At 54.6% G+C, this 26,337-nt stretch overlaps 3 protein-coding genes across 4 annotated transcripts; 2 read left to right on the plus strand and 1 right to left on the minus strand.

Annotated features, from left to right (window-relative positions):
- Positions 1-167: 167 nt before the first annotated feature.
- On the plus strand, positions 168-11,564 carry ODAD1 (outer dynein arm docking complex subunit 1). Its single transcript, XM_029072840.2, has 14 exons — positions 168-421; positions 1,480-1,582; positions 2,209-2,398; positions 2,757-2,879; positions 3,835-3,948; positions 4,124-4,191; positions 4,736-4,923; positions 5,540-5,674; positions 7,229-7,311; positions 8,195-8,363; positions 9,212-9,375; positions 10,729-10,835; positions 11,022-11,103; positions 11,224-11,564. Exons 1-14 carry the CDS (start codon positions 355-357, stop codon positions 11,323-11,325), a joined length of 1,695 nt encoding a protein of 564 aa, XP_028928673.1. The 5' UTR covers positions 168-354; the 3' UTR covers positions 11,326-11,564.
- A 3,658-nt stretch (positions 11,565-15,222) lies between these two features.
- Positions 15,223-17,672, plus strand: PPP1R15A (protein phosphatase 1 regulatory subunit 15A). Its single transcript, XM_007661599.4, has 3 exons — positions 15,223-15,402; positions 15,712-16,617; positions 17,168-17,672. Exons 2-3 carry the CDS (start codon positions 15,721-15,723, stop codon positions 17,387-17,389), a joined length of 1,119 nt encoding a protein of 372 aa, XP_007659789.3. The 5' UTR covers positions 15,223-15,402; positions 15,712-15,720; the 3' UTR covers positions 17,390-17,672.
- A 407-nt stretch (positions 17,673-18,079) lies between these two features.
- On the minus strand, positions 18,080-26,010 carry TULP2 (TUB like protein 2). 2 transcript variants are annotated; one of them, XM_029072971.2, is made up of 14 exons: positions 25,739-26,010; positions 25,127-25,162; positions 24,790-24,841; positions 24,536-24,662; positions 23,853-23,990; positions 23,499-23,615; positions 22,898-23,023; positions 22,491-22,567; positions 20,428-20,667; positions 19,661-19,773; positions 19,445-19,559; positions 19,245-19,343; positions 18,639-18,810; positions 18,080-18,267 (listed from the first exon to the last, which is right to left on the minus strand). In XM_029072971.2, exons 2-14 carry the CDS (start codon positions 25,159-25,161, stop codon positions 18,134-18,136), a joined length of 1,545 nt encoding a protein of 514 aa, XP_028928804.1. In that variant the 5' UTR covers position 25,162; positions 25,739-26,010; the 3' UTR covers positions 18,080-18,133. The 2 variants fall into 2 exon arrangements, with proteins under 2 accessions (XP_028928804.1, XP_028928805.1); XM_029072972.2 differs by lacking the exon at positions 25,127-25,162 and having other exon boundaries at positions 25,739-26,009.
- Between the last annotated feature and the right edge of the window lie 327 nt (positions 26,011-26,337).

Raw genomic sequence — 26,337 nt, forward strand, 5'->3', positions numbered from 1 at the left:
ATCATCAAGATAAATAGAATCATAGATATAGACACATCATTAACAAACTACGAAGGCTCCAGGCCGCTCCCCCAGCCTCCTCCGGGCCAACCCCCGGGGCGGCGTCCTCGCCCGTTACCCCGGCAACGTCCGCCTCCCCCCCCCCCCGCAGGTAACCTGGTAACCGGGGTCGGCATCGGAGGAAGGAGACGTCTCCTAGGCAACCGGACCAAACACGGGAGCCGGAGCAGCCCGGTCTCCCTCTGGACCCACTCCTGATCCCATTCCCGATCCCATTCCTGATCCCCGGCCACCGGCCACCCAACTCCCCGTCGCCTCCTCCTCCATCCCGGCCTACCTCCCCCTAAGACCACCATGGCTTTTGGCGGGTGGACCACCACCGCCCGCTCCGAGATCAGCGTAACCGACTCCGATGGATTTGGTACCGGGGGCTGGGCAGGGCCCTGGGGGTAGCAGGGACCGGGGCAGGGATGGGGAGGTGTGGATAGAGGGTGGTAGCTGATTCGGAAAGAGAGGATGGGCAAGGAAATGTCCCCGTTTATTGTCATATTGTACTTTCCCAAGCCCTTAGTACAGTGCTCTGCACACCGTAAGTGCTTAATAAATAATAATAATGATATTTGCTAAGTGCTTACTGTGTGCCACGCACTGTTCTAAGCAGTGGGCTAGATAGAAGGTAATCAGGTTGTCCCACGTGGGGCTCAACGTTCTTAATCTCCATTTTACAGATGAGGTAACTGAGGCCCAGAGAATAATAATAATAATTGGTATTTGTTAAGTGCTTACTATGTGCCAAGCACTGTTCTAAGCGCTGGGGGAGATACAAAGTTAGCAGGTTGTCCCAGGTGGGGCTTACAGTCTTAATCCGCATTTTCCAGATGAGGTAACTGAGGCACAGAGAAGTTAAGTGACTTGCCCAAAGTCACACAGCTGACAAGTGGCGGAGCCGAGATTAGTACCCACGTCTTCTGACTCCTAAACCTGTGCTCTTTCCACTAAGCCACGCTGAAGTGAAGTGACTTGCCCAAGGTCACACAGCAGACAAGTGGCAGAGCCGGAATTAGAACCCATGTCCTCTGACTCCCAAGCCCGTGGTCTTGCCACTAGGCCATACTGCAAATTTGATTAAATGACTGGAGAAACAGAGCTGGGGTGAACCCAGCTGCCCCCCTAGGCCAGCTCCTCCATCCCCTTCCTAGCAGAGAAGCAGCGTGGCTTAGTGGGTAGAGGCTGGGCCTGGGAGTCAGAAGGAGCTGGGTTCTAATCCCAGCTCCCCCATTTATCTCCTGTGTGACCTTGGGCAAGTCATTTCACTTCTCTGGGCCTCGGTCACCTCATCTGTAAAATGAGGATTAACACTGTGAGCCCCGTATGGGAAAGACACTTCGCAACCTGATTAACTTGTTTCTCCCCAGTGCTTAGAACAGTGCTTGGCACATAGTAAGTGCTTAACAAGCACCATAATTACGATTATCTTAGCTGCGGAAACAGAGGTGAAGCGACTGCAGCGGAAATGCCAACTGATGGAGCGCAGCATGCAGTCCTATAACACTGAGACCCAAAATGTCATCCGACGGCAACAGTGAGTGAAGGGAGCTGGGCCCCTGGAGCCCCCGAGGGGATTGGGGTCTGGAGCAGGGAGAGCCTGGGGGACCCCCTGCCCTGAAGGGAAGAGAACCTGGGGGAGGGGCCTGGGAGGAAGATGAGGACGTGAGTGCTGAGAGAAGAGGTGGGGGCAGGACACCTGGGTCTGGAAGGTGACTGGGGACAAAGAGTAATAATAATAATAATTATATAACTTAAAATGTGGTGCTTATTATATGCCCAAACTTTACTAAGTACTTTGGTAGATGTAATCAGATCAGACACAGTCCTCATCACGTGGGACTCACAGTGCGAGAGGGGAATAGATATTTAATCCTCCTTTTACAGACGAGGAAACTGCGGTAGAGAGAAGTCAAGTGACTTGCCCAGGGTCACATAGCAGACAAGTGACAGAGCTGGGATTGGCACCCAGGTTTCCTGACTCCCAACCTTGCTCTGTTTTGCACTAAGCCCCACTGCTTCTTTGGGAGAGGAAGGAGGAGGGAGAAACTGGGTTTGGGACATCCAGGGTCCTGAGGGAACTAGTCCTTGGTGGGGAAGATATTGGCTGCCGTGTCCTCAGTTTCCCTGAAGCGGACTGTGCTTCCCTCTGGGGACTGGCAGAGGGAAGATCGCCCGTCTGAAGGAAGAACAGGCAGAGCTTCTCATCAACATTGAGGCCTTGGACAGTCGAGCCAACCGGCGGCGGGACCAGGAGAACGGGCGTAACTTGAGGGGCTTGCTGGAGCAGCAGGACCAGGTGCAGGAGAAGGTGAAACAGGAACAGAACAGACTGCAGGAACTGGACAAACAGGTGGGATGAACAGCATGCAGGGCGGGGAACCCGGAGGAGGACGGGGATGAGGGGAGGTGGAGTCAGGGCCAGGGGAGACAGGAGAGCAGGGAGAGCAGGGAGGGGACGGGAAATGGGCCAGAGGAGGGGGGAGGCGGGAGGACGTGAGTAAAATGAGGGGAATGAGGGGAGGGCAGTGTGGTGGGAAGGGGGTGGTTTGGGGGAAATGAGAGGTTTTGGGCGGAAGAGATGGGGTATGGAGAGAGTCAGGGTGGAAGGGCTGGCCGGATGGGGCTAGGCGAGCCAAGACCCAGAAATGCAGGCCAGAGGGAACATGTAGTGACCATTACATTCCTTCCCACCCCCTTTGGGCCCTTAGATCCAGGAGTGGGAAAAACGGATTCTATCTCTACACCGGGAGTCCCACGCCACTGGCCTCTCCCAACACCAAGCAACGCAGGCCCAACGAAGGGTGAAGATCCTGGAGAACCAGTTAAACATGGTGAAGCTGAGGGGTCGGTTACCTGAGGAGAGGGGAAGCCAAGAGCAAGGAAATGTCAGGGACAGGAGCCTAAGAGAATAGGGGCTCAGGGGAGAAGGGGATGATAGCAGTTAACATAAAGAAGAAGGTAGCGGTAAGGGCGTCCTGGACTCTGAGGAGCCTGCCCCTCCCAATCAATCAATTTATTGGGCTCTTCCTACCTGCAAGGCATTGTACTTCACTCTGTAATCCGGTTCATTTTTTTCTACAAAAATATTCAGTCCATGTTTCCCCACTCTTCAAGAACCTCCAGTTGTTGCCCATCCGACTCCAAGTCGAACAGAAACTCCTTACCGTCGGCTTTAAAGCCCTCAATCACCTTGCCCCGTTTTACCTTCCCTCGCTGCTTTCCAACTACAATCCACTTTGCTCCTCTAATGCCAACCTACTCACTCCACCTCAATCTCGACAATCTCGCCGCCGACCTCTCGCCCACATCCTGCCTCTGACCTGGAACGCCTTCTTTATGTCCGACTGACGATCCCTCTCCGCCCCTTCAAAGCCTTATCGAAGGCGTACCTCTTCCAAGAGGCCTTCCCCGACTTCGCCCTCGTTTCCTCTTCTCCCACTCCCTTCTGTGTCGCTCCAGCACTTGGATTTGCACCCTTTATTCCCCCTTCCCTCGGCTCCATCGGGGTGGAGGGTGACGGCCCAGCCGCTGGGGCGCTGCAGCCACTGGGCACGAGAGCGAGGTCTGGATTCACCTTCAGAATGGCCCCGGGCAGCGGGTCGAGTTGAGACAGGCTGGCACTGTGGCTCAGGCAGAATAATAATAATAATAATAATAATTGCGGTATTCGCTAAGCACTTACTACGTGCCAAGCAATGTACTAAGTGGCTGGGGGGGATCCGGGCAAGTGGGAGTTTTCTCCCCTGCTCGTCATCGTCCCTTCCCCTTTCCCACCCCCTTCGGCAGGCCTGCAATCACTTCAACACCCAGCTGGGGCAGAACGCGGAGCTGAGAAAGGAGCTGCGCCTGCTGCAAGTGGAGTGGAGCTGGTTTCAGCGTCTCCACAACCGACTGCTCAAGGTTAGGCCCTTTTCACCCCCGAGAGTCCAGACCCTCCTGCCCCCTCCCCTGGGGCCTCCCTGCCTCCCAACCACCCACCCCCCGGGACCTCCAGCTGTAGAGTTGGGACGGCAGGGTCCCCAGGTGGATATTCCGCTCTGCCCCGGCCTCACGGCCCCCCGTGCCTTCCCGCCAGGAACACTACCATGCCTCCCAGACCATCGCGGCCCACATCGAATCCTCGACCTCTGCTTTTGGTGCCAGGTACCCACATCTACCTAAGAGGAGGAGAAATGGGAAATATTGAGTGTCTAACGAATGCAGCCCACTGTACTAAATGCCTGGGAAAGTGCAGCGGGAGTCCTTTGCCCACAAGGAGCTACTGCACGGTAAACTCGTAGTGGGCAGGGAATGTGACCGTTCTCTTGTACTTTCCCAAGCACGTAGTGCAGTGGTCTGCACCCAGTAAGCGCTCAATAAAAATGATTGATGAGGGAGTGGCAGGGCAAGGAGGGAGGCCCTCTTCCCCCAGTCCATCCCGGCTGGGACTTCAGCCTCCTTCCTCCCACCTTCTTGGTCTCCATCCCATTTCCGTTGACTCTCCCAAGCGCTTAATAGACGGCCAAGAGAAGCCGTTGATTCATGGCTTGACGGACTGTCCCTCCCCAAAGGCAGGAAGGAGGCTGGGGGAGAGGGTCGGGGTGACCTTGGCAGGCCCCCCCAAAAAAAGAATGGAGTGGGGAGGAGGAGGAGGAGGTCCTCAGAGGTCAAGGGCTGCAAGGACCCACTCTGTCGACGGGTGGCCCAGGGAAGAGGCGCAGGGGAAAACGTCGCAGCTGCGAGAGAAGGCAGAGAAGGAGGCGATGCAGCGCAGAGGGGAACTGAGGGAACTGCAGCGGCTGCTGGACCACGAGGAGCGGTTGCGGCTCTTCTTGACCTTCAAGAGCCAGGAGCGGGCGCTGGATCCCCTGGCGCTGGAAGCCCGAAGGCGGCGGGGTGAGGGAGCCCCGGAGGCGGAGGCAGGGGGAGGTGGAGGTGGTCCCCTGGAGAGAAAGGACAGCGTCAGAGGGAGGGAGGGCACCCTGGGTGAGGTAGGGGACGGACCCAGTGGGGAGACAGGCAGGGTGAGAGAGATCCACAGTGGCCTAGAGGGCAGGAGGTGGTCAAGCAAGAGGCTGGGGGCTGGGTGAAAAGGACCGTAGGCTCACTGTGGGCAGGGAATGTGTCTATTATATTGTTATATAATACTCTCCCAAGCACTTAGTACAGTGCTCTTCACAAAGCGCTTAATAAATACGACTGACTGACCGACTCTGGGTCAGAAGCTTAGGGGAGGGGCTCAGTTGCTAGTTTGGTTCCCTCATCTCATCCCATCACCTCCTTCCTTCCCCCGCCTCCATTGGCCGGTCATCCTGCCTCCATTTTTCTTCTTTCCCTTTTGTCCCATCCTCACCGTTCCCCGGAACCTACTCTCGTCTGTCCCGCACTCCCCGCTCCTCCCTCCGCCCCAACCCCCGTCTTCCTTCCGTCCCCTCTCCCGACCTCTTCCCCACCGCTCTCCTTTGCTCCCCACCCTACCTTCTGGCCGCCCCCGACCACGGTGGCCTGGCAGAGCGGGAGAAGGCAGAAGGGAAACGGCGAGACCCCCGGAAGGCGCTGGCGAAGAGCTACAAGAAAATGCTGAAGGAGCTTGAAGAACTCACAGGCGAGACAGACATCCGGGAGCTCGTGGACAAATATCTGGAAGGTGCCGTCGGGTTTTTTGGGGGGCGGGGAGGGGGCGCTTGGGGGTCAGGGGACTGGGGCCTCTCCGATGGGTTTCCAGAGAGAGAAGTGAGCAGGCTCGAGAAGAATTTAGGTGGATTTGGGGGTGAAGAGGCCCTGATGGGTTGTTGGGGAGAAAAGTCAGCCCCTCTGCCCGGAACTTCCTGCCCCTCCACATCTGACAGACCACTGATCTTCCCATCTTAATAATAATAATAATAATGTTGGTATTTGTTAAGCGCTTACTATGTGCAGAGCACTGTTCTAAGCGCTGGGGTAGACACATGGGGAATCAGGTTGTCCCACGTGGGGCTCACCATCTTAATCCCCATTTTACAGATGAGGGAACTGAGGCACAGAGAAGTTAAGTGACTTGCCCACAGTCACACAGCCGACAAGTGGCAGAGCTGGGATTCGAACTCATGAGCCCTGACTCCAAAGCCCGTGCTCTTTCCACTGCGCCACGCTGCTTCTCTGAGTCCTCAATAAACACCAATGGTTAATTGAAGGATAACAAGGAGGGCAGCTAATGTGTTGCTTCTCCAAGCGTCTTTGGTGTCCATGATAGAGACAGGGGCCGGGCGGGGTTGAGCCATTGGTCATTGGTCAGACCCAGAGTTCTGATGTTGGGCTGGGGAAAGGGACTAGAGTTGTAGAGGGGTGGGGAGGGAAAAATGGGTGAGAGAAGACAGAATTGGGGTTTGAGTTAGACGCCGAGAAGCAGCATGGCCCAGAGGAAAGAGCCTGGGCCTGGGAGTCAGGGAACCTGGGTTCTAATCCTGGCTCTGCCACTTGCCTGTTGTATGAACTTGGGCAAGTTACTTAACTTCCCTGAGCCTCAGTTACCTCATCTGTAAAATGGGGATTAACTGTGAGCCTCACGTAGGGCAACCGGATTACCCTGTATCTACCCCAGCGCTCAGAACAGTGCTCTGCACATAGTAAGCGCTTAACAAATACCAACATTATTATTATTTATTATCTGAAAAATGAGGATTCAGTACTTTTTCTCCCTCCTTCTTAGACTGTGAGCCCTGTGTGGGTTAGGGATAGATTATCTCATGTCTAGTTCAGTGCTTACCAAGTAGTAAATCCTTATCAAAAAGCCATTATTATCATTAGAGGGATTTCCAAAGGAAGAGTAGACCCAGAGCTCAAGGAGGCAGTATTGGGAGTAGAAGGCCCAGTCTGGAGGAGGATCTGGGTGCTTTTTCTTTAAAAAAAAATAAAATTATTTGTTGAACATTTTCTCTATGCCAGGCATTGTACTGAGCACTGGGATAGATAAAAGCTAATCAGATTGGACATAGTTCATGTTCCACATGTGACTCAGTCTTAATCTCCATTTTTCAGATGAGGTTAACTGAGGCACAGAGAAGTTAAGTGACTTGTCCAAGGTCACACAGCAGACAAGTGGCAGGACCAGGACTAGAACTCAGGCCCACTAACTCTCAGCCCAGGCTCTTTCCGCTAGGCCACGCTGCTAACCCGTGTCCCTTGTGCGTGACCTCCTCTTTATCCCCTTTTCTTCCCCCAGTGGAGGAACGAAAATTTGCCCAGTTCAACTACGTCAATGAGCAGAACCACGAACTGGAGCGGCTTCGGGAAGAGATCCAGGAGGTGGGAAGAAGGAGCGGGCCACCCGTGTGGCTACTTTCTGACCCTGTGCCCTCACCATGTGACTTCTGACCTCGGGTCACTCCTGACTCCGGCTGCTCCGATACCTGTGATTTCCTCAAACCTGAAATCCCTCACTCCCTCTGACCCGAGGACCTCTGACTTTGTGAACCCTCTCACTCTACATCTCCCAGCTCCATAACCCCACTGCTCTGACCCGCTGACCCATAATTATGGCATATATTAAGCACGAATGTGTTAAGCTTTAGGTTATCAGATCAAGGTTATCAGATCAAGGTTATCCCACCTGGGACTCACCATCTATCTTGTTCCCATTTTAAAGATGAGGAAAATGAGCCCCAGAGAGGTTAAGTGACTTGACGACAGTCAAGCAGTCACACAGAAGGCTAGGGGCAGAGCTGGGAGTAGATTCATCTCCTGGAAGCGGCATGGGGTAGTGGATAGAGCCCGGGTCTGGGAGTCGGAAGATCATGGGTTCTAATCCTGGCTCCCCACTTGCCTGTTGTGTGGCTTGGGAAAGTCATTTCACTTCTCTGTGCCTCAGTTCTCATCTTTAAAATGGGGATTAGGTCCGTGAGCCCCTTGTGGGACAGAGACTATGTCCAATTCGATTTAGCTTGTATCCACCCCAACACTTAGTACAGAGCCTGGCACATAGTAAGTGCTTAACAAATATCATAATTATTATTTCCACCAGGCCACACTGCCTTCCCATGGGAACTCTGGTCCTGTGACTCCTCACCCCTTGATCGCCACCCCGCCCCCGGGCTCCCTCCAGTCCCTGTCCGGTCTACCCCCCACCCCGGCCTTTGCCGTTCCTATCCCAACATCCACGCCCTGTCTTTGTCTGTTTGGCCTCTGCCAGACCCAGCAGGCCCAGGCCATGTGTGTGTCCAGGAAGGAGGAGAGTCTGGCCAAGCAGCAGAAGGAACTGGCAGCCCTCGAGGAGCAGCAGGAGGTGGTTGGGCAGGAAGCCAAGCAGCTTACAGAGAAAATTCAGGCCATGGCCAAGACCTTGGAACTGCTCAAAGCTGGTGAGCCCCTGGGGGGCCCAGGCTCAGGGTCTCGGAGACTGGGATTCCAGAGGGCAAAGGGGGTGGGATCTTGGAGTAAGGAGAAATATGCAGCATTTGTGTCCACATCATTAATAATAATTGTGGTAAGTGTTAACCACTTACTATGTTCCAAGCACTCCATTCATTCAGTCATATTTATTGAACACTTTCTGTGTTCAGAGCACTGAACTATGGGCTTGGGAGAGTACAGTATAACTACAAAAAGATATATTCCCTGCCCACAACGGGCTTACAGTCTACTAAGCACTGGGGTAGATACGGGGTAATCAGGTTCCACATGGGGCTCACAATCAAAATAAGAGGTAGAACAGATATCAAATTTCCATTTTGCAGATGAAGGAACTGAGGCACAAAGAAATTAAGTGACTCGCCCAAGGTTACGCAGCAGGTACATGGTGGGGCTGGGATTAGAACCCAGAACCCAGCCTCTGATTTTCAGGCCCAGGCTTTTTCCACTAAGCCATGCTGCTTCTGCAATTTATTTTAATGCCTCTCGCCTCTTCTAGACTGTAAGTCACTTGATTTTTCCACGTCTCAAGTTTCCTCATCTGTAAAATGGGACTAAGATACCTATTCCCTATCCCCATTAGACTGTGAGCGCCCTGTGGGACGGGGGACTGGATCCAATCTAATTGCATCATACCTACCCCATTGCTTTGCACAGTGCTTGGCACATAGTAAGCGCTGAACACATACCATTGACCACATTATTGTTATTATTATTATTGTCATTCATGGAGCTGAAAGAGGTGGGTGACTGCATTTTGGTACGTGGCTCCATCGTCTCGTTTGTCCACCCACCCCAGGCATCGAAGCCATCTTTACACAGATGAGCTGTGACTCTACGACCCTGGAGCAGCTGCTGGGCGGGGGGACGCAAGTCCAGGACAACAACATGGGGGTCTTCTTTGCCCTCATCGAGCGGCGGCTCGGGGAGCTGCTGACCACCCAGGCTTTCCTGGACTCCAAGGTGAGAAAGCTAGAAGGGAAGGGGCGAAGTCAATCAGAGGGGAAGAGGGGAGCTGGGAGACAGGAAGAGAGACTCGAAGTGGTGGGGGGAAGGGAGGGTGAAGAGGCTGGGAGGCTGGAGGGGGAAAGGGGAATGAAAGCTGGAGGAAGGGAGGCTGGAGTGACCAGAGGAGGAGAAGGAAGGCTGGAGGGACTGGAGGAGGGGAGGCTGGAGGAGGAGTAGGGGGTTGAAGGAGAGGAGGCTGAAGGGACTGGAGAAGGAGGGGGAGGCTGGAGAAGGAGAGGGGAGACTGGAGGAAGGGAGGATGGAGTGACCAGAGGAGAAGGAAGGTTGGAGGGACTGGAGGAGGGGAAGTTGGAGGAGGAGTGGGGGGTTGAAGGAGAGGAGGCTGAAGGGACTGGAGGAGGGAAAGGGAGGCTGGAGGGACTCGGGGAGGAGGAGGGAAGGGGTGAGGACTTCTGAGGAGCTTTGGGCTAGGGGTGGGGGGTCCTGGATAGAGAGGATTCAGCTGGCAATGAAGCAGAGGGTGGACCCAGATGACCCCTTCCCAGTTCATCCCAGAACTGGTCCTTCCTCAGGCCTTAGCTGGAAAGGGAGGTGGACAGAAGGAATAAGAGGGAACGGGTTAGGAGTGGGGCAGCGGTGTGGGAATGAAGGAAAGAGCTGAGCCTCTGCTCCTCTTCTATGTCCCCTTCCAATGGGCCTTCTCTCCTTCCTCCCTCCATGTCCTTTCTTACCCCCTTGCCCCGGGACCCTTTCCACCTGTGTTCCTGTCTCGGTCCTCCTCCTGCTTTCCCCCCACTTTCTCCAGGTTCTCGCCCATATTCCCTGTCTACCAACCTTCTCCCTGATCTACGCTGGGCTTTTATCTGCTGACTCCCTTCCCCTCCCCTTCCATGTTGCCTACCTTGCTCCTCTGACCCCCGCCCCTGATCTCTCCTCCATTGGTATCCCTCCCCCTCCACGCCCTGGGCGCCTTACATGCATATCCATCATTTATTTATCTATATTCATGTCTGTCTTCCCCTCTAGACTGGAAGCTCATTGTGGGCAGGGAATGTGTCTGTTATATTGTTATACTGTACTCTCCCTAGAGCTTAGTACAGTGTTCTGCACACAGTAAGCGCTCAATAAATATGTACATATCTGTAATTTATTTATATTAATGTCTGTCTCTCCCACCTCTAGAATGTAAAGCTCGTGGGCAGAGAATGTGTCTGTTTATTGTGTATTGTACTCTCCCAAGTGCTTAGTACAGTGCTCTGGACACAGTAAGCGCTTAATAATTATGATTGAATGAATGAATAAATACAATTGACTGACTGACTCCCTCCCCGCCCCACAACCCCACAGGACGACAAGGCGAACTACGATGAGGAGGCCACCGCCTGCCTTCTCTTGGGGCAGAGACATGAGGGGCCTGGGCCCTACCCCAGCCAGCCCCGACTCCCCTCCGATGGGTATGGAACCGGGGATGGAGAGGAGAGGATTTGGGGTGTGAGGGAGGCTGTAAGAATGGCGGAGGGGATGGATTTGAGCCCGGACGGGGCAGTGAGGAGAGAGCTGCCGGACTCTGGTGGGGGAAGGGTTGGACCGTGGGGTGGGGTGGCTGGGGACTCCTGGGCTCTAACCCCGGCTGTGCCCAGGGAGGAGCCTGAATTCCTGCAGCAGCAGGAGGCGGAGCGGCCCCTGAGCCACCGGGAGCTGAAGGACCAGGTCCTGCAGGCGGTGAGTGGCGGGGGCCCCGGCCGGGGGTGGGGGGCGGGCGGACCGAGGGTCCGGATGGCCAGGATGGGGACAAGCTGTGCTGGCCAGGCCCACTTGTTGTCCACTGATTCCATCTTCCAGATCCTGGCTCGGGAGCAGGCTCAGCTCTGCAGGAAGAGTATTTATAGCGTGGCCGGAGACCAAGGGGGAGCTCCCCTGACCAAGCAAGTGTCTGATGCCTGACGGCTCTCCCCACTGCCACTTCCCTCCCTCCGTCCCTCCTTCCGTCACTGGGGCTTCACAGCGCTATCTTTGTCTCTGATTCTGAGCCCCGACTCTGACCATCTCTGCAGTCCCTGCCTCCCCTCTTTTCTCCTCCTCCTCCCTGAGAAGCCAGAGGATTCTGGGGCCCGAGGAGGAGGAAGGGGGCTGGTCTGGGTTGCGTGTGGAGGCGTGGAATAAAGCTCTACTGTGACCTGTGACCCTCCTCTCTGTCTGATCTGTGAGCGTGGAGGGACGGAGGAGACAGGGGTCTTGTGGAAGGAGCACAAGCCTGAAAGTCAAGAGGTCTGGGTTCTCAGCTCGGCTCTGCTCTCTGCCTGCTATTTGACCTTGGACAAGTGACTTAACTTCTCCGGGCCTCAGTTACCTCATCTGTAAAATGGGGATTAAGACTGTGAGTCCTATGTAGGACCAGGACTGTGTCCAACCTGATTATCTTGTATCTATCCCAGCACTTAGTACAGTGCCTGGCGTGTAGTAAATACTTAAGAAATTCCATTGAAAAAAAAGTGGGAATGTCGAGAACGAGGCCTGATGAGAGGGTAATTTTGAAAGGGAAAAAGAGGGTGAGCTGGAGCAGAGTGGGAGAAGAGAGCGGATAAGTAAGTGGGAGAGAGCTGATGAAGTGCCTTTAAAGCCGATGGTCAGGAGTTTCGGCTTAATGCAGAGAGGACTAGATATCCTTTGGGGGTTTTTAAAGAGTGAGGAGATGGGTGCAGAAGGAGGTTTTAAAGCAATCATCTGGGGAGCAGAGTGAAGTACAGGTTGGAGTGGGGAGAAATCAGAAGCAGGGAGATGAGTGAGAAGCTGATAGGATAGTCGAGCTGGACTAAGACCAGCACATGCAAGGCAGAATAGGGATCTCACAGAGGGATATATCCTGAGGGGGGAAAGACCATATACTTGTCGTGACTTATTGCAAGTTCAAAGGGAAAGGGGCAGACCAGAAAAAAACAACCTCGGAAAGACTTGAGAAGCAACGTGCCCTAGTGGAAGGAGCACGGTTCTGGGACTCAGAGGACCTGGGTTCTAATGCCTGCTCCGCCACTTATCTGCTGAGAGACCGTGGGCGAGACACTTAACTTCTTCCTGCCTCATTTACCTCATCTGTAAAATGGGGATTAATAACAATAATAATACAATCATGGCATTTGTTAAGCACTTACTATGTGCCAAGCGCTGTCCTAAGCGCAGGGGTAGATAAAGGTCATCAGGTTGTCCCATGTGTGGCTCACAGTCTTCATCCCCATTTTACAGATGAGGTAACTGAGGCACAGAGACATTAAGTGACTTGCCCAAAGTCACCCAGCCAAGTGGTGGAGCTGAGATGATAGCCCACAGATTATGACTGTGAGCCCCATCAGGGACATGGACTGTGTCCAACCCGATGAGTTTATATCTACCCCAGTGCTTAGTACAGTGCCTGGCACTGAGTAAGCACTTAACCAATACCATGAAAAAAAGGGGGCTGGTTAAATGCCACCTTTAACAGGGTGGCCTAGTGGAAAAAACATGAGTCTAGGAGTCAGGAGACCTGGTTTGAATCCCAGTTTTGCTACTGGCCTGCTGGATAACCTCGGGTAATTTCCCTGGGTTCCAGTTTCTTCATGCGGGACAGGGGCTGGTTCTGAGCTCATGACCTGGTGTCTTCTCCAGTGCTTAGTAAATGGTGTCGTTTCCTAGCCATTGGCTGATAACTAGAATGGAATCTTCGAGTCAAGAGGCACCTATTAATACACCAGCCACGTTACTAACACACCTGTGTCTACGGCCTGTTCTATCGCTTGTAATGAGTAATAGTTTGTGTCTATTAGATAATGGTAGGAGTTAGTCCATAAAATGTAGACGGTAGTCAGGGGAGATAGGAACACATTAGTACACAAATGAAAAATGAAATCTCTATCATTGAGGTTACCTTTATCCTCCTTTTCAACCTCCTAGTCAGCTTGGGGAAGGAAGTGGTGATGGGGTGGAGTGTTGGCTTGGGATAAAGTCAAATAAGTCCTATGAGGCTTGGGAGCTGTGGTGTTGCTTATCAGTCAGTCAGTACTGAGTGCTTACTCTGTGAAAATCACTGTACTAAGCATCACCATCCTTCCTGTCTCACAAACCCATAACCTTAGCACGATCCTTGACTCCTTTCTCTCATTCAACCCACGTATTCACTCTATCACTAAATCCTGCTGGTTCAATCTCCACAACATAGCTAAAAACCATCCTTTGCTCTCCACCCAAACTGCTACAACGTTAATACAGGTATTTATCCTATCCTGTCTTGATTACTGCATCAGCCTCCTTGCTGACCTCCCCGCCTCCTGTCTCTCTCATTTATTGGAAGAAGTATTTATTGAGCGCTTACTATGTGCAGAGCACTGTCCTAAGTGCTTGGAATGTACAATTAAGCAACAGAAAAGAGACAATCCCTGCCCAGTGACGGGCTTAAACCACTCCATTCCATACTTCACTCCGTTACCCAGACCATTTTTCTACAAAAATGTTCAAGCCATGTTTTCCCGCTCCGCAAGAACCTCCAGTGGTTGCCCGACCACCTCCGCATCAAACAGAAACTTCTCACCCTTGACTTTAAAGCACTCACTCACCTTGCCCCTTCCTACCTCACGCCACTTCTCTTCCTTCAGTAGTATTTATTGAGCGCTTTCTATGTGCAGAGCACTGTACAAAGCGCTTGGAATGTACAATTTGGCAACAGTCCGAGACAATCCCTGCCCATTGACGGGCTCATAGTCTAATCGGGGGAGACAGACGGACAAAAACAATAGCAATAAATAGAATCAAGGGGATGTACATCTCATTAACAAAATAAATAGGGTAATAAAAATATATACAAATGAGCGGACGTTCTCTCCTACCACCCAGCCATCACACTACAAGCCCTGCGTGGGACAACCTGATGGCTCGGTGGAAAGAGTCCGGGCTGGGGAGTCCGAGGTCGTGGGTTCTAATCCTGGCTCTAACCTGATTACCCTCTATCTGCCCCAGTGCTTAGAACAGTGCTCTGCACATAGTAAGCACTTAACAAATACCAACATTATTAACAAATACCATAATTATTATTACTGTACCTACCCCAGGCTTAGAACAGCAGTGCTCTGCACATAGTAAGCGCTTAACAAATACCATAATTATTATCGTATCTACTCCAACGCTTAGAGCAGTGCTTGGCACATAGTACACGCTTAATAAATACCAACATTATTAGTAGTACAGTGCTCTGCACAGCGTAAGCACTCAATAAATACGATTGAATGCATGAACGAATGACTCAGAATCCAAAGTCAAGGCGTGGCTCAGTGGAAAGGCCCCGGGCTTTGGAGTCAGGGGTCATGGGTTCGAATCCCGGCTCTGCCACTTATCAGCTGTGTGACTGTGGGCAAGTCACTTAACTTCTCTGTGCCTCAGTTCCCTCCTCTGTAAAATGGGGATTAAGACTGTGAGCAACCTGATTCCCCTGTGTCTACCCCAGCGCTTAGAACAGTGCTCTGCACATAGTAAGCGCTTAATAAACACCAACATTATTATTTAATCCCCATTTTGCTGATTTAGAAACTAAGGCCCAGGAAAGGAAAGTGACTGGGCAGAGGTCACCCGGCAGACAAGGGGAGCATTAGAACCCAGGCCTTCCCCCTTTCCAGCCTCGGTTCTTTCCAACTGCACCCGCCAGTCAATTTTGTTCTCCTCGAATGGAAACTCCATCACACCCCATGGGGGAGTTCGGGGCTTTCGGGTGAAACTCGGCTAAAGGGCAACTGGAAAAGGAGCGGCCGTGACGTCACCACGTCGGGGACGTCCGACCGCGGGCCCCGCCCCCGATGACGTCACCAAGGGGGAGCGGTTGTATAAAAGGCCCAGGGTGCGGCGGTTGCCCAGCACATCGGTCTGCACAGCTGAGAAGACGTCGTAGTAGCCGCCCCTGTCGCCCGGCCGTGAGATGACCCTCCCAGAGCCCCGAGGTGCTTGGATTCGCCATCGCCTGCTGCATCCCGCCTTCTCCCCGGGGTGACCACCCTGCCCTAACCGGTGAGACCACTGGGCTTTGCCCCAGCCAGAGGCCTGGGGTGGGAGGGACGCCTGGTTTCTCCCCTGGCCACTTGTCAGCTGGGTGACTGTGGGCAAGTCCCTTAGCATCTCTGGATCTCAGTTACCTCCTCCGTGAGCCCCACAATCTGATCGTCTTGTATCCCCCCTCCAGCGCTTAGAACAGCGCTTCGCACCTCGTGCTTAACAACTGCCATTGTTAGTATTTTTTGCTTCGTGACTCAGGGTCCCGCCACGGGGGATGGGCCGAGGTTACCGTGACTCACCCTTCTGCCTCCTCTCACCCCACAGGTCGAAGGCATGCCTCCCATCTGCAGCCCCCCGGGACCTGCCCTCGCCCTGGCTTCTCTAGCCTACGTCGTCACCCTGATCCGGTGGGCCCGGAGGGCCCTCTCGGGGGCTTCTCCGCCCTGGGCGGGGGCCGCGGGAGGGCCCTTCAGTGGCTCAGAGAAGGAGATTCAGGATGGAGATAACATCAGCCCCGCCTCCTGGGAACCCACGCTCGTGCCAGGGATGTGCCAGCCAATAGACGAATCGGATGATGAGGTTGATGAAGATGAAGAGAATGAGGATGATGATGAAGAGGATGAGGAGGATGATGATGAAGAGGATGAGGATGATGAAGATGAAGAGAATGAGGATGGTGATGATGAAGAGAATGAGGATGATGAAGAAGAAACAGCCTCAACTCCCAGGCTTCTTTTTGCCTCAAGCCCTGACCTACTTTGGGCTCCTGTCTCTCCACCAGAGGAGGAGAAAGAAGAAAGAACACAAGTGACCCAGTGTCCCCACTCCCCAGTATTCATGAGCCCCTGGCTCAGGGCCTGGGTCTATAGGCCGGAGGAGGAGGAGGAAGAAGAGGAAGAAGAGGAGGAGGAAGAAGAAGAAGAAGAGGATGACAGTGATGACAACATAAAAGTCACCCAAACTCCCCTCTCTCCAATGTTCATGAGCCCTCTGCTAAGGGCTTGGGTCTGCCATCCTGGGGAAGATGATGAAGATGATGAAGAAGATGAAGAGACCCACTCTCCCAAACCCTTCCTTGTGGCCTTCTACCTCCCTGGAGCAGAACCACCAGCTTCCTGGGAACTCCCCCAGATTCCCCCCCGGCTGCAGAGGCGCATGAGAAACCCCCCGGCCAGAACGCGGCCCCCGCTTGCAGACCCACCCGTGGAACGGTCTATGGCAGGAAGGAAGGTAAGGACGAGCCGAGGACCCGGGTCCCGGGAGGGGGTGGGGAGACAGAGGGTTGAGGTTGCAGCCAAGTTGCATAAGCTGGCCCCGGGTGAGTTTCTGACATCTGCAAGCAGCTAGAAATCCAGAGACGAAGGGTGTGGGGGAGTGGAGGAAGGACACAGAAACAGATGCCGGGGCCGGGGTGACACCAACAAGCTCTCGTGACTTCCCTTCTCTTCCCCTTGACTGACTCAAACGTTTGGCATCTGAGCGGGCCAGCGGGGTGAGGTAGTAAACAATCAGGAGATGGAAGCCTTCCTCCGGGAATTGATGAGGGAGACCCTGTCAGTCAAGGGCCTCCTGATCCTTAGCGTTTTGGATGATTTGTTAATCCCAGACTTGCGGGAATTAGAGTAGGTGTCTTGCTGGTGAAAAGGAGGCTGGGATGGAAGGGAACAGACTGGTGTCTTTAAGAGCTGATTCAGGGGGAGGGGTTTCCTGGCTCAGGGGACCAGGCAGGATTTCCTTTCCGTGCCACTGACTCCACTCTTCGTCCCCCCCCCCCGCACAGGTCCAGTTCTCCTCCCAGGTCTCTGTCCACCTCATGGCTGTGTGGGCCGGGCCAGCCAGGGCCGCCCGCCGGGGCCCTTGGGAGCAGCTGGCCCGAGACCGCAGCCGCTTCTCCCGCCGCATCGCCCAGGCTGAGAGGGAACTGGCGCCCTGCCTCTCCCCCGCGGCCCGGGCTGCCGCCTGGGCCCGCCTGCACCCACCCGCGCCCTGCCTGGGAGCCTGATGGAGTGGCCGACGGCCGCACTGAGGAGAACGGCTCCCTGGGACCGGTGCCGGCTCGGTCCGTGTGGCTCTGAGGGGAGTGGGGTCAGCCTCTCCTCCCCTCCTGGGGCTGATGTGATTTCCTCTCCTTCAGAGGGAGAGGCCTGATTTTTTCCCCCCCTCCCCACCCCTCTCCAAATTCAGCTAGACCTCTCCCCATCCTAACCCCTTTTTCTCCTCCCCTTTGGCCTTGATTGGTCTGTTTTATTTATTGGCAAGAATAAAGCGTCTGGCTTTCTAACGCTGATGTCTTGTTGTGTTTGACTGCAGGGGATAGAGCCACGGGCCTGGGAGTCAGAAGGACCTGGGTTCTAATCCTAGCTCTGCTACTCATCTGCTTTGTGATTGTGCGCAAGTCACTTCACTTCTCTGGGCCTCACTTACCTCATCTGTAAAGTGGGGATTAAGACTGGGAGCCTCATGTGGGACACGTCTGTCCAACCTGCTTGCCTTGTATCTACCCCAGTGTTTAGAACATGCTTAACAAATACTATCATTCAGTCAGGGAAAAGGCTGAAAGAGATCTAGAGTGTTAGATGGGTGCAATGCTGGTGGAGGGGCACAATAAAATTTATCTTACTCTATTTTTCCTGACCTTCTCCCCTGACACTTGATGAAGGGAGCAGGCAGGCAGAGGGCACCCAGACACATGTCTGTCTAAGGGAAATAAGTTTATTGCTGGTACAACAGAGCAGCCTAGATGCCCTCACTTGCAGGTCAGCTTCCCATCAAAGCTGGAGAGGCAGATGGCGAAGGCCTGAAGGGGGCAGAGGGGGAAGCGGAAGTCCATGGTGAAGAGGTCGGGAGCGATGCGGCCAAACTGTAGCACCAGGTACTCGGCTGGAGGGGGAAGTGACAGTTAAGGCCCCGCTAGGCCCTGGAGCCAGGTAATAATAACTGTGGTATTTAAGCACTTACTATGTACTAAGCACTGGGGCAGATGCAAGATTATCAGGTTGGACGGCAGCCCCTGGCCCATGTAGGACTCACAGTCTTAATCCTCATTTTACAAATGAGGGAAGCGAGGCAGAGAGCACTCAATTGACATGCCCAAGGTCACACAGCAGACCAGTGGCAGAGCCCAGATTAAAACACAGGTCCTTCTGAGTCCCAGGCTTTTGCTCTATTCGCTAGACCACGTTCCTTCTCAGATGTCTGCCTCCTCCCCACCCCCCTCCACCCCTGCATCTGCCCTTGGCCCCCGGGCTCACGGTCTTCCGGGTAGACGATCTGGAAGTTCTTGACGGACGCCCGGGTGACACGGCCGTGGAAGTTGAGGACGTAGGCGCCGTTCTCCTCGTTCCAGGACGGCGTCTTGTTCTGCAGCAGCACCAGTCCCTGAAGCGTTCCTCGCTGCACCTGGTTCAGGAGGGACTCCCGCTCCTGGGGAGGGGGCCAGAGGATGGTTGAGAGAATGCCCGGTCCCTGTTCCCAGCCCCCACCCCTCTATGGGGAAGTCAAAATCATGATATTCGTTCTGGGGGTCAGAGTGCTACATTCAGCACTGGCCTGGATCCAAGCGACCAGGTCAGGCAGGTGGGCAGAGCAGAGACCAGATAAGGATGCTGGAGCTCAGAAAGGTCAAGTGACTTGCTCAAGCTCACACAGCGAGTCGGTCATAATAACTGTGGTAAGCACCATACTTAGTGCTGAGGTAAATAGAGGTCATCAGGTTGGACACAATTCCCGCCCCAGATGGGGCTTGGGGTCTAAGAGAAGCTAAGTTGGGATCGGAGCCAGGTCTCCTGACTCCCGGCCTGGGCTCCCCACGAGGCCTCACCAGGGGCTCCCAAATCCCCCTCACCCCAAGGCCTTACACAGTGGGGCCAGATGCTGAGTCTCTGGCCCTGGGCGTCGATCTCCGGGAGGATGACGGTCATTTTGCGGGGGCCCCGGAAGCCCAGGAGGTTGGTCTCCTGGGGAAGCGGAGGGGGAACAGTCAGTCGGTCCGTTGGAGTTGAGACCCCAGCCCTCGCATCCCTGCCCCAAGAAGCTAGGACGCCCCCCGCCAACTCACGTAACACACTGCTCCTAGTTCCTCCCGAAGCTGCGCTGACTCGGGCACGAACGGTTTCTTCTCAGGGTTGATTCCATTGTTGAAGATGGTGAATCTGGTCCCCAGCACGTTGGACCTGCGGGCGGATGATCCGGGCAGCTGTGCTCCCCACCCCCCGCCCCCCCAGCAGAGGGGAACCCTGCCATTAAGAGCTCCCCGCACGAAGGCAGTTCTCACCTAACTTTCCCGATATAATTCTCTCCGTCCCGAGACAGGTCTGTGGGGTCCAGGGAAATGAGGTAGTTGGAAGTTTTGCTCTTCTTCCTTTTGCGGCCGGCCAGGAGAAATTGCTGGGGGTGGAGGCAAAGGGGGGAAACGGATCAGAAATGGGGGGAAGGGGTTTGGAAAAGCCCCAGTCTTCAGGTGCCTTTTTCCTTGATCCACTGGGTGGCTGGTCCACCAACTTACAGCTCTCAATTTAAAGCTCACATTCTGCCCCACTCCCTTTGGGACCTCCATGCCCTACAGCCTAGTCTTTCCCAGTAATAATAACTAAGGTATTTATTAAATGCTTTCCATGCACAGAGCACTGTGTTAAATGCTGGGGTAGATCCAATACAGACTGTCCTTGTCCCACATGGGGCTCACAGTCCAATCACTCAATCAGTGGTATTTATTGAGCTCTTAGTGTACGCAGAGCACTGTATTAAGTGGTTGGGAGAGCACAATACAACGGAATTAGCAGGCATGTCCCCTGCCCATAACGGCTTAAAGTCTAGAGGGAGCGTCTAAGTGGGAGGGAGAACAGGCATTTAATCCTCAATTTAATTTACAGATGAGGAAACTGAGACCCCCAAAAGCGAAGGTCACACAGCAGGAGAGTGGTGGAGCTGGGATGAGAACCCAGGTCTCCTGCCGCCCAGCCTTGTGCTCTTTCCACTAGGTTACAGCCCTTCCCCCTCCCCAGGTCTGGCCTAGGGACCCGGGCCCCTCCCATCTCTCACTTTCTTTCCGTTGAGACCCTCCAGGTACAGGTAGTAGGAGGGGAAGATGCCCTTGTCCAGGCCACGTTTGTCCCGGATGATCCGGCACTGGACCGTGAGGCCGCGGGGGACTGGCCGCAGGGCATATTTCTCCATGTCTTCGCCGATCTGGGGCCCGGGGGCCTGGGCCGAACAGCTGGGGAAACTGGCCCCGTCCCCTCCGCCGGCTCCAGACAGCTCCTTCTGTTCCTTCTCATCTTCCTGGGAGGGAAGAGAGACATTGGAGGCTAATAAGTAATTGTGGTATTTGTTATAGAGAGGCAGCCTGGCGAGATGGATAGAGCACGGGCCTGGGAGTCAGAAGGTCTTGGGTTCTAATCCCGAGTTCTCCATTTGCCTGCTGTGTGACCTTGGACAAATTACTTAACTTTTCTGTGCCTCAGTTACCTCATCTGTAAAGTGGGGATTAAGACTGTGAGCCCCACCCGGGACAACCTGATTACCTTATATCTACCCCATCACTTAGAACAGTGCTTGGCACATAGTAAGTGCTTAACAAATACTATAATTATTATTATTATTGTTATTATTATGTGCCAGGCGCTATACCAAGCCCTGGGGTGGATAGAAGCAAATCTGGTTGGACGCAGTCCCCGTCCTTATGTAGGGCTCACGGTCTCAAATCTCCGTTTTACAGATGAGGTCACTGAGGCACAGAGAAGTGAAGTGACTTGCCCAAGGCCACACAGCTGGGTCAGGAGGGGCCCCAGAGCCCTTGCAAATCCGATGGCTCCAAGCCCCGCCCTCGACCCGTCCCCTGGGGCTCAGAGCCCCAAGCCCAACCCCCCACCCCAACTTCCCTGGATCCAAAGCCCCATCCACTATGTTCTAATTGACCCCGAGACTTCACAGCAGCCCCCCCCACCAAATTCTGAAGCTCCGCCTCCAGAGGCTCTAAATTCTAAAGCGGGTTCCCCTGCAATCCGTTTGGCTCTGAGCTCTATGACTCAAATTCCATCCCCTGAAAACTCTCCCCCAGGGTTCTGATTGGGTCTCGGGCCATCATCAACCGTGTTTATTGAGCACACAATGGGTGCCGAGCACCGTACTCACTGCTTGGAAGAGTCTAATAATAATCGTGGTATTTGTTAATAATAATTATGGTATTTCTTAAGCCCTTACCATGTGCCTGTACTGAGCGCTGGGGTGGATACAAGCCAATTGGTTTGGACCCTGTCCCTGTCCCACGTGAGGCTCACAGTTTTGATCCTCATTTGGCTTACTAGAAAGAGCACGGGCTTGGGAGTCAGAGGCCCAGGGCTCTGATCCCAGCCCCACCACTTGGCTGTGTGACCTTGGGCAAGTCACTCACCTTACGAAGTGCCAGGGACTGCACTAAGTGATGGGGTGGATACAAGCCATAGTCCCCATCCCTAGTTGGGAACAGAATTAGCAGACACGGTCTCTGCCCTCAAGAAATTTACAGTGGGGATTACTATTATTATTTGTACATTTGTTAGCACTTTCTAAGTGCCAAACTCTGTGCTAAGCCTTGGGGTAGATTCAAGATAATCAGGACAGACACAGTTCCTGAGGCTACAGTTTAAGAGAGAGGAAGAACAGGTATTGAATTCCCATTTTACAGATGAGGAAACCGAGGCACCGAGAAGTTACGTGACTTGTCCAAGGTCACACAGCAGGCAAGTGGCAGATCTGGGTTTAGAACTAAAAGAAACTACACGTAAAGGTAAAGCTCAAATAAAGATATGAACTAGGGCAGAGCATGAGTCCCCAAAATCTTAGGTGGGGTGGAAGTTCTGAAGTGGCAGGAGGGGAGATTAGAAATCAACTGGGGAAATGAAGTCATGGGGATCTTCTCCTCTTTTCGAATTTGACCCACTTGGTTCTGAGTGCCATTAAGTCTCTCCCCTTGGGGGTTCTGAAGCCGAGGTCCCTCACATTTTCACTACTCCAAGCCCAGAGACAGAAGCCCTCCAGAACTCCGCCCACCACTGGAGCCCTCGGGCCCGGACTCCACGGCCTCTGCCCCGTGGCCCCACGGTCTTTGGCTCTGCCCACCTCACCTTGCTGGAAGGAGAAAAACTTCCTCCAGAGCTGCAGCTTTTGTCTTCACCCTCAGCCTCATCTTTCAAGTTGAAGCCTAGAGGGGGCAAAACGGGGGAAGCCCACCAGGACAGTGGTTGGCTCGTTGAGGGAGGTGGGTTGGGGCAGCGGGCTTCTGGGCCCAATGGCGGGGAAGGGGGGAGAACTGAAGGCAAGTGGGGGGAGATTAGACTGTAAGCCCGTCATTGGGCCGAGACCGTCTCTATCTGTTGCCGAATTGTACATTCCAAGCGCTTAGTACAGTGCTCCGCACATAGTAAGTGCTCAATAAATAATATTGAATGAATGAGATGACTGGGTCCCAGTGGGGGGATGGGTGTTGGAGATGAGACAGATGCCGGGGAGCCGCAACCGGTGTCCGCGCTACCTGGCTGTGGGGACGGCTTCTTCTCCCGCTGAAATCTGCCGTGAGTGAACTGGCCTGTGGTCACCCCTTCGGCAGGCTCCCCCTGCCCCTCTTCTGTGTCCTGGAGCAGGGCTGTCTCCTCCATCCCTGGACAAGCGGGGGAAGATGTACCCATTCGGTGTGGTAGCATGGATGAGAGAGAAATGTATCACAAGGTGTGTGTGTGTGTGTGAGAGAGAGAGAGAGATGTGAGAGACCTACCTCATCCACTCCCTATGGGGAGGAACAGGAAGACAAACCCTGGAGAAATCCCAAAGGCCACATCACATCCCCACTGGGGATCCCTGCTGACCCCTGCCCTTCCCCTGCCCCCAACGGTGGGCTGGGCTTCCCTGGGATCTCTGCTCTCCCTACAAGCCAGGAGGTAAAAAGTGGGGGGAAGATGCTGGACGGGGACCCAACAGCCGCAGAAGGTGCACCTGGGTGGTGACTACAAGATAGGTTTCCATCCCAGAAGCGGGAGGCTCTGGGTCCCGGGGAAGGGGGCGGCTGCACCCCCAGGGGAAATAAAGTGGGGAAGGGGGTGAGGTGGGCTGGGATTGAGTTCTGCACACAAACTGACCGGTTCTCTGGCAGGCCTGCCAGCCCCGGCGACAGGGCCCCAGGACGTCCTTGTGTGGCGAAGCCAAGACCGGGGCATCGGCCACCGACACCTCCTCCAGCTCAGCGTCAGAGTTGTCTGTGGTGAGAGAGCAAGGGGGCTTGAGGGCCCGGCCCCCATGGAGCTGAAGCTCGGGCAGGGGGAGCAGGGGAGGGTGGAAGTCGGAACGAGGGGGCCCGAGGGGGCCGAGGAGAGAAAGAGGCTGAGGGCCGAGCATCTTGGGCTGCTAGGGGTTCCCGAGGAAGTGGGAGCCGGGGGAGGATCCGCAAGTCGCCGGGGTCCCGGAGGAGCGGGGGCTGGCAAGGGCGGCGTTACCTGCTCCGGGCGGGGAGTGGCGAACCCCCTTCTCCAGGGCTCCGGTCTCGCCACAGCTCACAGGCCTCGGACTGCTCTGGGCTCGGGGCAGCATCCGCAGATCGGGGGCGGGGTCCGGGAGGGGAGGGCTACCCGGGCCTGCGGTTGGGGAGGAGCATCATCAGTGGTTTTTAATGAGCGCTGACTACGTGCACAGCGCTGTATTAAGCGTCTGGGAAGGTTTGGTTCAACGGCGTTGATCGACGCATGTCCTGTCTACCGTGAATTTACGGTCTAGGGGAGTTTACAGTCTACAGAGAAGAGAGGTTGGAACTGTAGAGTGTAAACTCACTGTGGGCAAGGAATGTGTCTGTTCTATTGTTATACTGTACTCTTCCAAGCACTTAGTACAGCGCTCCTCGTTTAGTAAGTGCTCAATAAATATCATTGACTGATTGGCTCTTCCTCGGCCCCACTGTCCTGAGGACACCGCCCGCTTTCCTCCCTTCTCCCTCCACCTTCTCTCTCTCTCTGTTTCTGCCTCCGTGACTCTCCCAAGCTCCTACTACAGTGATTTGCAGACAGTAAGTGCTCAATAAATACGATTGAATGAACGAACGAATGTGTCTCTCGGTCTCTGTCTCCATGTCTCTCTCTCTGTCTCTTCCCTCCCTCTCTCCCCCACCGACCCCAGCCCTTCTCACCTCTCCACACGGGGCCCCTCTCCTCTCGCCTCTGAGGCCGCCGGGGTCTCAGGGAGGCGTCGGGATTGGCCTGAACCATAAGAGGCTCCTGGCGCTTCCGACGCTGCTTCTTCTCAAAAAGGCGGCGCTGGACCGGGGGGGTGGGAAGCGGAGAGAAGGTGAGATGGAGGAGGTGAAGAGGAGGGGACCGATGAGGGACGGGGAAGGAAGGGGTCAGGGGAGAGGTAGGAGCCAAGGACTGGCCTCCCTCTTACCTGCTGCTCCAGCTTCTGCAGTCTCACGGCCACCAGCTCATCACCAATGCCCCTGAGAGACAAGACTCTGTGAGGTCACAAACCTCTGGGGGCTCCTGCCCCCTCCCCCCCCCACCCAGCCCCGCTCCCCCCAGGGCCCCGGACATTCAGGCTGGGGATTGGGGTAGGATTATGTCTGTGGGATTATCTCTCCAACAGAGCGGGGAGGGCCTGGAATCCAGATCCGACCCTGTGATTCTCCCGCCTGGGCCGTGGGGAGGGTGAGGGTCTGCCTGGGAGCCGAGGGGCTGCCGGAGTGGGGGACGGAGGCCCGAAACTCTGTCTTCCCTAGACTTACAGCTCCTTCTTCCAGGGATTGGTGTCCTGGAGCATCCTGGGGGGAGGGGAGGGGTGCTCAGACCCAAGCATCAGACCCTAACCCCCTTCCATAATAACAATAATAATAATACTGGTATTTGTTAAGCGCTTACTATGTGCCAGGCACGGTACTAAGCGCTTGGTTGGACACAAGCAAATTAGGTTGAACACAGACCCTGACCCACAGAGGACTCACAGTCTCAGTCCACATTTTACAGAGGAGGTCACTGAGGCCCAGAGAAGTGGAGTGAGTGGCCCCAGGTCACACAGCAGACAAGCGGCGGAGCCGGGATTAGAACCCATGACCCTCTGACTCCCAGGCTCATGCTCTACTATGCCACGCTGCTTTTCTATCCCTCCAGAGGACAGGGAGCTGGGGGCCCAGTCCCCCCATCCCTCGCTCTTTCTCCCCCAGCCTGATCCTGCCCACTAATCTGCCTTGGGGGCCGGAGGAGATGGATCTGGGGATCCCCGCCCCACCCGGCCTGGGTCTCTGCCTCAGTCTCCCTCACTCGCTCTCCCTCATTTCTCCCTCCTCCTCAGTCTCTGCCTCTGAGTTCGTTCCTCTACCTCGGTTTCTGCCTCTCCTTACCTGCTCTTCTCCTTTTGGATTCCCTTGGAGACCTAAACTCTGGGTGTCACCCACCCAGAGCCCAGAAGGGCGATCTTGGGGAATGGGGCTGAGCCCCCAGATCTGGGATCTCAGAGAGTGGAGGGGGAGAGAGGGTCAACGGACACCACACCCCACTGCCTCCTTTCCCTCTGCCTTCTCCCCCGAAGTTCCTTCTGCTTCAGATCCCCAAATTTCTGCACTCAAGCTCCCTGCTCACTGGCGCAGAATGGGCCCCGGTCTGGGCTCGCACCTGGCAACAGGGGAATGAAGTTCTGTCCCAGAACAGGGGGTGACATTCCTTAAAGGGGCCTGGACATTCTGATCCCCCTGGACTTCATTTCTCCCAGGGATCCAGGAACCCGCTCTCCATCCCGGCTCCCCTTAGTCATCCAGGAGTCCCAGCTCAATCAATCAATCAATCGATCAGTAGTATTTATTGAGAGTTTACTGGGTTGTAGAGCTCTGTATTAAGCGCTTGGGAGACTACATTACATAACTGAGTAGGTGGGCACATTCCCTCTACACAAGAAGCCTACGATCCTAGACATTAAAATAAATTATGGATATATACGTGTGTG

This window comes from Ornithorhynchus anatinus, chromosome 10, assembly GCF_004115215.2.
Source record: "Ornithorhynchus anatinus isolate Pmale09 chromosome 10, mOrnAna1.pri.v4, whole genome shotgun sequence".
Lineage (NCBI taxonomy): Eukaryota > Metazoa > Chordata > Mammalia > Monotremata > Ornithorhynchidae > Ornithorhynchus > Ornithorhynchus anatinus.

Excerpts from the sequence above, each read along its gene's own strand:
- ODAD1 (XM_029072840.2), top strand. The coding sequence starts at position 355 with ATGGCTTTTGGCGGGTGGACCACCACCGCCCGCTCCGAGATCAGCGTA. Across the intron at positions 2,880-3,834 it reads TGGAGAACCAGTTAAACATG|GCCTGCAATCACTTCAACAC; the intron begins GTGAAGCTGAGG and ends CCCCTTCGGCAG. Across the intron at positions 3,949-4,123 it reads TCCACAACCGACTGCTCAAG|GAACACTACCATGCCTCCCA; the intron begins GTTAGGCCCTTT and ends CCTTCCCGCCAG.
- PPP1R15A (XM_007661599.4), top strand. The coding sequence starts at position 15,721 with ATGCCTCCCATCTGCAGCCCCCCGGGACCTGCCCTCGCCCTGGCTTCT. Across the intron at positions 16,618-17,167 it reads GGTCTATGGCAGGAAGGAAG|GTCCAGTTCTCCTCCCAGGT; the intron begins GTAAGGACGAGC and ends CCCCCCGCACAG.
- TULP2 (XM_029072971.2), bottom strand. The coding sequence starts at position 25,161 with ATGCTCCAGGACACCAATCCCTGGAAGAAGGAGCT. Across the intron at positions 20,668-22,490 it reads GTTTTTCTCCTTCCAGCAAG|GAAGATGAGAAGGAACAGAA; the intron begins GTGAGGTGGGCA and ends CTTCCCTCCCAG. Across the intron at positions 19,560-19,660 it reads AATTATATCGGGAAAGTTAG|GTCCAACGTGCTGGGGACCA; the intron begins GTGAGAACTGCC and ends ATCCGCCCGCAG.